The sequence below is a fragment of the Spinacia oleracea genome, chromosome 4, assembly GCF_020520425.1.
Source record: "Spinacia oleracea cultivar Varoflay chromosome 4, BTI_SOV_V1, whole genome shotgun sequence".
Lineage (NCBI taxonomy): Eukaryota > Viridiplantae > Streptophyta > Magnoliopsida > Caryophyllales > Amaranthaceae > Spinacia > Spinacia oleracea.
Window position 1 is genome coordinate 23,145,669 of NC_079490.1, and position 9,991 is coordinate 23,155,659.

General features: G+C 35.9%; 1 protein-coding gene across 1 annotated transcript; it reads right to left on the bottom strand.

The window, feature by feature from the left end:
• Positions 1 to 1,888: 1,888 nt before the first annotated feature.
• LOC130459339 (uncharacterized) lies at positions 1,889 to 7,078 on the bottom strand. Its single transcript, XM_056826657.1, has 2 exons — positions 4,987 to 7,078; positions 1,889 to 2,692 (listed from the first exon to the last, which is right to left on the bottom strand). The coding sequence occupies exon 2, from the start codon at positions 2,681 to 2,683 to the stop codon at positions 1,988 to 1,990; it is 696 nt and encodes a 231-aa protein (XP_056682635.1). The 5' UTR covers positions 2,684 to 2,692; positions 4,987 to 7,078; the 3' UTR covers positions 1,889 to 1,987.
• Positions 7,079 to 9,991: the final 2,913 nt, after the last annotated feature.

Here is a 9,991-nt window from a genome sequence, read left to right on the forward strand (position 1 = left end):
CAAAACGACGATATGACACTACTTTGCCTAGGCTAGACCTCAAGTGAACCTTCTGCTTCTCACAATCTATTTTGGCTTTGAACTTGGCCAACCAATCCATTCCTAGAATTACGTCTAGCTCTCCTAGCTCGAATTCGATTAGGTTAGATAAGAACACGGTCTTGGCTATGGTCATAGGCACATCTCTATGGATTTTGGTACACTTCACTATACTACCAGTAGGTATGACTATAGGTACTTCAATTTATTCAGGCTCTTTCAACCCTAATTTCCCCAAAGCATCTACCGATATAAAAGAATAAGTCGCACCAGAATCAAATAAAACTTAAACTGAAACGGAATTAATAGAAAAAGTACCCGCTATGACGTCAGAGGAAGTCTCCGCTTCTTGCCTAGATATCACATTCAACTTTCCTTGGGAAACTCCTTTGTTATAGCCATCTCCATTGGTGTTCCCATTGTTGTTTCTATTCCCATTCTGCTGTTGGTTCCCTCCAGGCTTTCCATGATTCTGGTGATTGCCATTGTTACCACTTTGGTAGTTCCTTTGATTTCCACCTCCATTTCCCCCATTCCGGTTCTGATTATTCCGGTTATTGCCTTGGTGGTTACCTTGATTAGGCTTTCCATTCTTAGAATAACATTCATATTCCCTGTGGCCTAACTTCTGACAGAATCTACAAGTCACCAAATTCCCATCACAATCTTTTCCAGGGTGATTCATGTTACAGCGCCTACATTCGTAGATCCGTACTCCATTCCTTCCAGACTGATTTCCACCACCTTGGTTGTTGCGATTACCACCATTGTTAGCCCTAAACTGGAAATTCCCATTTCCTTTGTGCTTCTTAAAATTCCCCTGATTCTGATGGTTATTTCCTTGATTCGAGCTTCCACCATCCTTTCTCTTTTCAGCACTACCATTCTTCCTTTGCTGTAGCCCATACAGGTGAGCAGCTTTTCCGTACAGGGTGTCTAATGAGGTAAAGGTCTCTCCAGACAACAACAGCTGTAAGTCCATGGTCAAACCATTCTCAAATCTTTGAGCTCTGAGCTCTTCCGTTGCCACCACTTCCGGTGCAAACCTAGACAGCTCTATTAACTTAGAATAGTATTCCGTCACAGACAGACCTCCCATTTTGAGTTCAATGAACTCCTGCGCCTTTTGCTTCTTCAGGTAGGGTGGGTAAAACTTGTTCCTTAGTGCAGTTTTGAATGCTTCCCATCCAAAGTTAGGTGTGGCTCTAAGGGTATTTTCACATCGTTGCCACCATAAATGAGCTTCACCTCTCAGGTAGTACACAGCACTATTCACCCTAAGGTTTTCGGGGCAATTCACAGCTACGATGAGTTTATCAAACTCTCTCAACCAGTTCTCTAACACACTTGGTTCAATCTCTCCGCTATAGAGTGGAGGCTTGCTTTGAGCTATTTTCTTAAACATTTCCCCAGCCGGGTCATGCATTGGGTTTGCTCTGGTTTGAGCTAGGTCACGAACTACCTCAGCTAGTTGTCTAACCACTTCAGAAATCTCTTGGCTAGCCATATCCCTTCTCCTGAATAAATAAAAAGGCCAACTTTAATATTGGTTGGACATGACATCACTAAGGCACTGGTTCGACAACGAACCTACTCACAACAAGAACACATTTAAGCGCAACCTAGGGGGAAGAGTTTGCGCCACTTTCGGGCCTTCTCACCCCACTATTCGATGCAAGTAAATTTAGATGGTTGCTACTAAACCACCTTGCACATAAAATTTCATTGAAGAAATAACAAATAATCCCTTTGCGATACCCACAAGACTTAGGATTGAGAATTACACTTAAAGGATAACGAAAAAGGAAATTCTATTCTTTTATTAAAACTCCAATGAATAAGTCTTACATCCACTAATGCCATAACATTTATTCTCCAACTATAATAAACTAAAACCATAAATAGTAGCTTTACCACTTTATTAATCAACGAAAAATAAAACTAAGGATTACATTTCTCTAGAGACTAACGTATCACAACGATCATTTCTTTCCTTGTATTGCTCTAGAGTAAAGTCTTGATCATTAGGATCATCCAAGTCTTCTTCCGGATCCGAGTCTTCATCCATAGCCTCATCATTTTGCTGTGGCTCACTATCAACCACATTATTCTCTTCAAGCTCATCTTCAGACCCACTGGATATCTCAATGGTTGGTTCAGGAACTATAGGGTTAGGATTTTCAATCTCTACCACATCATCATCACTATCCTCCTCAACATCACTAGCTTGTTCATCATGGATCATGCCATCCTCACCATCACTTTCTACTCCTCCATAGCCCATACCTAGACCCGCAGAATACTTCCCATCCTCATAGCTAATTTCCGCAACCTCTAGGATAGTAGCAAGAACCTCAGAATCATACTTCCACCTACCATCACTAGTCCCATACTTGTACCAATTAGGGGTACCATCACCATAATGCATGTCACTGAACCTATTCTTGAGGTCTATGTAAGGGTTCTTATGGGGTAAACAATGTATAATCATACTAGCCATCATATCTTTGTGCCTAAGGTGGGGCATATTCTTGGTCGAAGCCAAATAGTCACAAGCAAACACGATCTTTTGAACATACGTGCGAGGAGTCTCATTATCCATCTTCTCTAAGTATCCTAGACTGGTGAACTTAGAAGGTAGCATCCTTAATTCCTGAAAATTCACAACTCAAAAGTCTTACTAACGCGTTTCCATAGAAATTCCAACCCCAAAAGGATACAATAAATAGTTCGTGGAGCCATACAATTTCAATGCACAAATATATGCTCAACATGAAATATGATGCAATTAATCACATCAAGCAAGATAAATCATGGTTAGAACATATACATGGCACTTAATAATCACATTGTCACATAATATGCATTCTTAGACTAATATGCCCTTCTTAGTCTACCCATTTCTCACTTGAAAATAATATTAATTTTCGAAATTAATTAAGAAATAACTCCTAACTTTGTTGAAATTATTTAAATTAAAATAAAAAATTAATAAGAATTATTGATTAAATAAATAAATAAATAAATTTCGGATAAAAAAAATAAAAAGAAATCCGAAAAATTAAAATATAAATTCGAGGAAAAAGTATTCGAATAATAATAAATAAATAAATAAATAATTAAATAAAATAAATAATTCGGATATTTTAAGAAAATCCGAAAATTATAAGATTTTTTTTTTCGAATTTAGTTCAAAATTTTCGAGTGAAATAAATAAATAAATAAGAAAAATATTTCGGAAATTTTAATTAAATTAAATAATAACCCAACTTTTCAACTCATTTCAAACGACCCAAAATAATTTATATTTGACCTTTAAAATATTGAGTACTCAAAATAATACGTTTTGACTTTAGGAAAATAATTTTCGAAAATCCTAAAGTTCATCAATCGTAGTTTAAGGATTTACCACTTTGCACTATTAATTAATGCAAAGCAACTCTCAAACTAGAGCTCTACAAATACCACTTTAAATTTGTGACGCCCTAATAATTCCTTGCTTTTATAAAATCATTTTCCAACTTAAAATAAAGGAATTACTAAGCATTACCGCCACCGTGATAACGGTTAAGGCTATTACCAGAATTACGCAGCGGAATTAAATGTCAACTAACTTTTAAAAACCATAATTTATGAAATATTGAGGCCTCCTACAATTTGGAACCATAATGGCCCAAAACCCAAAATATAAATAATTCAAACATTTCAAACGTAATTAAAATATTAAATAAAATAGTTTCAAAGAACGAAAGCATGCAACTCTCTCAATCATCCCAAGCCACATGATTTCCATCGTACTTGATCTACCAACCTGCTATATTAATCTACTCCACAACAATGCAAGTGCAAATGATGGATCATCATAGGGTCATTAAGGCAAAGGCCATGACCAGAAACACACAAAGCACGTAGTTAGCAAAAGCTGAGTACTTACAAGCATAGAGTAAATGAAACTAAAACATGCATCACTCACTAAGTACTAATCAACATGCAAAAGGCATATAATACTTAACAAACAATCATGAGACACAAGACTCGAGTCGAGTCTTGACTCACAATTTAATTAGAATAAGCTTCGAACGGGCCAAAAGAATAATCCACAAAGGGAAAAGGTGATGGGAGCCAACCATACACAAAATATAATAATAATAAAATCGGGCCATACCGAGTGTCGGGCCATACCGACGGAATTCCTGCGCATAATATAAATGAAACAACGTCTTGTATCATTAGTAGGAGTACGAGCTTTCCGGCAAGACTCCCCCCATTGTTCATACTCAAGGTATATACGTTCCAAGAGTTTTGAAGCTTGTTCCGGTTGCACTTTACGTTTATTAATATTTTATTAAAGGCGAACTCAAGACTCGACAACATGCATACATACCATTAATAAACAACAACCAAAACAATCTCATTTTAATGCTTTAAGACTTGTGATCAACCAAGCAAGACACTTGTGATATTACTACCATGTTCCTCCTCACCAAAGTGAGACTCCACATCATGCACATTAACATGAGGGTTGTGCCCTTGCACGACAAATCCTAATTCATTTCATACATAATATTCCCAACTGAACCCTACATGTGCGGTGGCTTACGTGAGCTAACCCTTCACATGTGGTAAAATAAATAGTACAACGAGGTACAAATAAATGGCTCAAAGTATGCTAGACATCCCGTACAATAGCATACAAATAAATAATCCATCCCTTGCATGTGAAATAAACCATACATGCATAAATATTGAACAACATGATTGACAATGAAGTCTATACTCATAATAATTTCAAAATGCTTGTTCAACAATTAATCCAATAAATCCAACATCACAAATCACATGCTCGTTCACCAAAATAAACATGATTCCACATAATGTAATTCACATCATCAACAATCATGTAATGTCATTGACAAAAAGGTGTGGTCGCCCTAGACTTGTACGTACCTTGAATACCTAAGCGTAGGGGCCACTTTGCAATAACGAGCACTCAACTAGAAATCACCTCCTATCATCAAAATAATGAAACTTAAATTATTTCCATGTTCATTAAATTTCCAGCAACTTTATAAAAATTAAAACCTCCTTTAGATTTTAGAATTCAATCGTTTTTCAATAATAAAATCGTCTCAATTTACAAAATCAATCCCTAGTACGAAAACATACTTTTTCTGCCTTTAACATCAATAAAAATCGACACTTTAAACCTTTATTCAAATCTGAAAATATAATTGATTATCATAATTAAATCATCACCTAATTATGCTAATCAATTGACTCATTAGGTCTAGGTTAAAACCCTAACTTGAAAATCCCAATAACACTAGTTTATTATCATAAAAATCAATGCTTTATTCAATAAAAAAATCTGAAAATTCATTAATAATTAAAACAAACCTAATGAATCACAACACACAAATCCTCAAACCACGGTATTCATAACCGGTTCCCAGCATTTTAATTACTCAAAACAATATTAATATAATAATTTAAAATACGGAATTTAAATAGAATAGGTAAGGAAGAAGAGAATTATACCAATCCGGCCTATAGCACGGAACAACCACGAATATAATGTGATTGGGCGAAAAGAATTGAACAACGAACGAACAACACACACACACGACCGTGTGTGTGCGCGCAGCAGCGAGGGGACGAGGCACAGGGGCGCGCGCTGCGGCGAGGGGACGAGGGCAGCAGGGGCGCGCGCTGCGACGAGGGGATGAGGGCAGCAGGGGCGCGCGCTGTGCGCGAGGAGAGAGCGAGAGAAGGCGAGAGTGTGGGCGCTGTGCGCGAGGGAAGGCGAGCGAAGCAGGGGCGCGCTGTGCGCGAGGGAGAGAGGAAGAGAGGGAGTGGGCGCTGGCGTGCGCGAGGAGAGAGCCAGAGGGAGTGGGCGCTGGGCGTGAGGCCGAGCAGCACAAGGGCGCAGCAGCACGAGCACGGGGCTGCGTGCGTGCGTGCGGTGTGCCGAGCAAAGAGAGGAGAGGAGTGAGGTGCAAGAAATCAAAAAGGGGCTTTATGAAATTTTAGGGGTTCATTTAATGATGGGGGGGTCTATTTATAGGCTCCCTAATCCCTTGATGGGCTAGGCTTAGGATATTTGAGTTGGGCTTAGGAATTAAATGAATTGGGCTAGCTTAGGACTTGAATTAAATACTTTTGATTGGGCTCGTTTAATAAAACGAATTGGACTTTTCATTTAAAACCCGAAGCCTTTAAAAATCATTTGCAACTCATTTAATTTCCCGACTCAAGAATTAAATTCGTTTCGTAATTAATTAAAATAATAAATATTCTAATTAAATTAAAATACATTAAATGCAATGCGTTTAAATATTATTTAAACGATAATAAATCATAAAATGCTTTATGAATATAATAAAATATATTTATAAATATTATAAAAATACGAGGTATTACATTATTGGACTCAAAACATAAATCACAATCTTTTTGCTCTACAATCCAATTAAATCTTAGCATAGCTTATTCGGGGGAATGAAGTGCACCAAAGGGAATTAAGGTAGCGAAGAACATCCAAAAGAGAACAAAACAAACTCTTTTCAAACCAAAGCTCGCCATTTAGAATTATCAAAAACTTTTTCAAGTAGAGACTCAAGCAACAAAGATTAAGCTATCCCTAATCGCCCTAACTCATACATGCAAAAATTCAACGGAAATACCTTTACTTAATTATCCAAATGACAAGCAAGGGAATCCACATTAAAAATCATCAAGATTCTTCCTTTGGACTAGCAAATCATTTTTAGTGCTTTTATTCAATCACTTGAGACTTTTTTGGATTTTCAAAACTTTTTCGATTTTTTTTTTTTTTTGTGATTATTTAACAACAATTTGAAAGGAAAAAAAATGAAATAAATAAAGAAAATATTTTTGGATTTTGAGTTTTATAAAAAAGAAAAAGAAAGAAAAGTGAAAAGAAAGAAACAAAAAAGAATGAAGTCTCCCCCAAGCTAGCGAAAAGCTATCCCCCTAAGCTAGAATTCGGCATTGTCCTCAATGCTTGAAACAAAAACTCAAGGGAAGGGAGGGGGGGGGGGGGGGGGGGGAAAGAAAACACGCATTCACCCAATATACATAGTTCCGCAAATCACAACACATTAGAGAAAGAGAAATGGAGGCAACCAAATCAACATTTTCAACCATCCAACCTCATGCCTCATCAATTCATATTCTCAATCAATCCATGGAGTAATAAAAAGAGGGAGAGGAAAGATACTACCGGATAGTAGGTGGGTGTAAATACCCGCAAATGATCCAATTTCTCCATTTGTAGTCAACTTTCTCCAAAATCGTGCTTTGTTTCCATATGCTATAGAGAATGAACGTTTATTCCGCTTAAGTACCTAAAACAAGATCAAAAATTGAAAAGAAAAATAAGTAAAATTCAAATGAAAGCGATAAAAACACGAGTTACTTCCCGAGAAAGACTTGTTTAAGGTCCTAAGCATGACCTTTCTAGTAAATACCAAGTCAATTATCTCAAGAGTTTATCATATGCACTAGCACACATTTCATTAGATAGATCATACGCAATGACAAGACGCAATGCATGCATAGAGTATGATAGAACTCGATGCCAATAAGGAGAGGGATGCCTAAAAGAGGAAGGATCGAAAGAAAAAACAAGAAAATAAGAAAAAGAAGAATCAAAATGAGGAAATGAAAAAGGAATAGGCAAACTCTCCTCAAGAAAATATTTTTGGTTGGCAAATTTACTCTCGCCCTCAATTAGAATCGATTTGAGCACTTGAAAACAAAATGGAGCAAAAAGCTCTTCATCACCATCATCGATGCACTCATTCAAGGAGAAATGAGTAGGAATATAATCCCCAATACTCAATTGCTCAATGTCATGCATCATAGGTGGAAAATTAGCCTCAAATTCATCTCTTCTACATGAAGCATCCCGAATGGATTCATTTAGAAGGCTAGAAACATCTCCCATGCCTTTTGCAAAAGTTTGGGAAGCAATCTCAAATTCCTTAATAAACGAATCCCTTTTAAAATCTTCTTGACAATCCAAATGAGTTATAAAAATGCGAAACTCGGACAAAGAAATGACCGACTCGGATCGCAAAGCATTAAGAAATTCATTGTGGAGAAGCTCATGGTGGAGAGACGTGAAATCATCAAGTGTGCTCGATTCATCATTTTGAGGGATATGAATAGTTGCCATGTTTTAAGGAATTTTCAAAATAAAACGAACAAAACAAATAACTATGCACAAAGATCTAGACTCATCTAACTAACACAAACTAATGCAAACCGAAGTCCCCGGCAACGCCGCCATTTTGATTGAGGTAGAAACTAGGTCGTTACTAGTCTCTCCTAATCAAACAAATTACCTAACCTAACCACTAAACACAAGTAAAGCGGCAAGTAAGGGTCGAAATCCACAAGGACTAAGGTGCGCTAATTTATGCTAATCGAACAACAAGCTAGGTCGGAATAGGGTTGGAAAAGTCAACTAACCAACTAAAACTAAACTAACTACCAAAGGACAAACATGGTCAAGGAATGAGATCAAACACCACCAATAATGAAACAAGTATACGAGAAACAATTAAGAATGATGATGCATTAGCAAAGTATGAATGATGCGTTGGTTAGAAATAGATCCCCAAATGACTCCCGCCTTGGATCAATTCTTAGAATAGTCAAATGCGAACTCCCGTCCTACACACAACTACCCTTAGGTCACGGTTAAGCACAAACCAAACAATAGTCAACTTAGGTCACGATCCCTCGATTTTCCTAAAGTCAACTACCCCAAAATCTAAGTCATACACAAGTAGCTAATTTGCATACAACAAAGTTTGAGTATGCTCAAACAAACAATAATTTAATCATGCAACATCACCAAATTCAAACTAATTTACCCAAATCGATCATTGTTAGGTTTTCACCCAAACCCTAACCAACAACACTACTCAATCAACATAAAAATAATAAATTTAAAGACTTTAATAACTAATAGCATGATACTAAACAATAACAACAACTAATCTAAACATGAATCATTAAACTAAACAAAAACAATTAAACTAATTAAAACGATAAATAAATAAAACAATAATTAAAGAAATAAATGAAGAGAGAGGAGTAAAGAAAATCTCATTGATTAAATGGTGGAAATCTCCAAATCATCAATTCCCATCTTTGATTCATCAAAATCCATCTTCAACCCATTGTTTCTCTCACTTTCTCTCTCCAAAAACTAACTAAAACCCTAAACCCTAAGAGAAACACAAATTCTTATTTACATGGGGTGTACGATAAATATTGTACACCGAAGTTAAAGTTGACGTAAAATGCTTAAAAGTCACCCTTGTATATGTAAAAGTTATCTACATTTTAGTAATAAAAAATTTCATTTTAATAAAAAATATTTATTCAAAATCACTAATAATATATAAAATTAATCATTTAACACTTTAAAATGTTTGTCTAATAACTTTTATTTTAATAATATAAAAGTTAGAGAAAACTGAGTAAAAGTTAGAGAAAACTGGATTAAAGTTATATGGGTGCACAATAAATTTATTGTACAACTTGTGCACGCAAGACCTTTTGGAAGAGAAATGAGAAATAAACTAATTATTTACATGGTAATAAAGTTGGTCTCTGAAATTACTATTTATACTCTCATCCTAAAAAAAACAAAATAAAAGAGAAAAGAAAGTAAAAAATGAAAATCTAAACAAAAACTGAAATTAATTAAAAGAAATAAGAAAAATGAAAAAGGAAGAAAACAAAATGAAAAAGAAAGAAAAAAAAAGAAAAGGGAAAAGAGAAAAAGAGTTAAAAAGATAAAGAATGAAAAAGAGGAAAACCATCAGACCACCATCACGCAAATCATCTTTCATCCTCGTCCCTTTTTTCGTCTTTTTCTTCCTCCTCTTTCATCCTATACCATCACGCAATCATC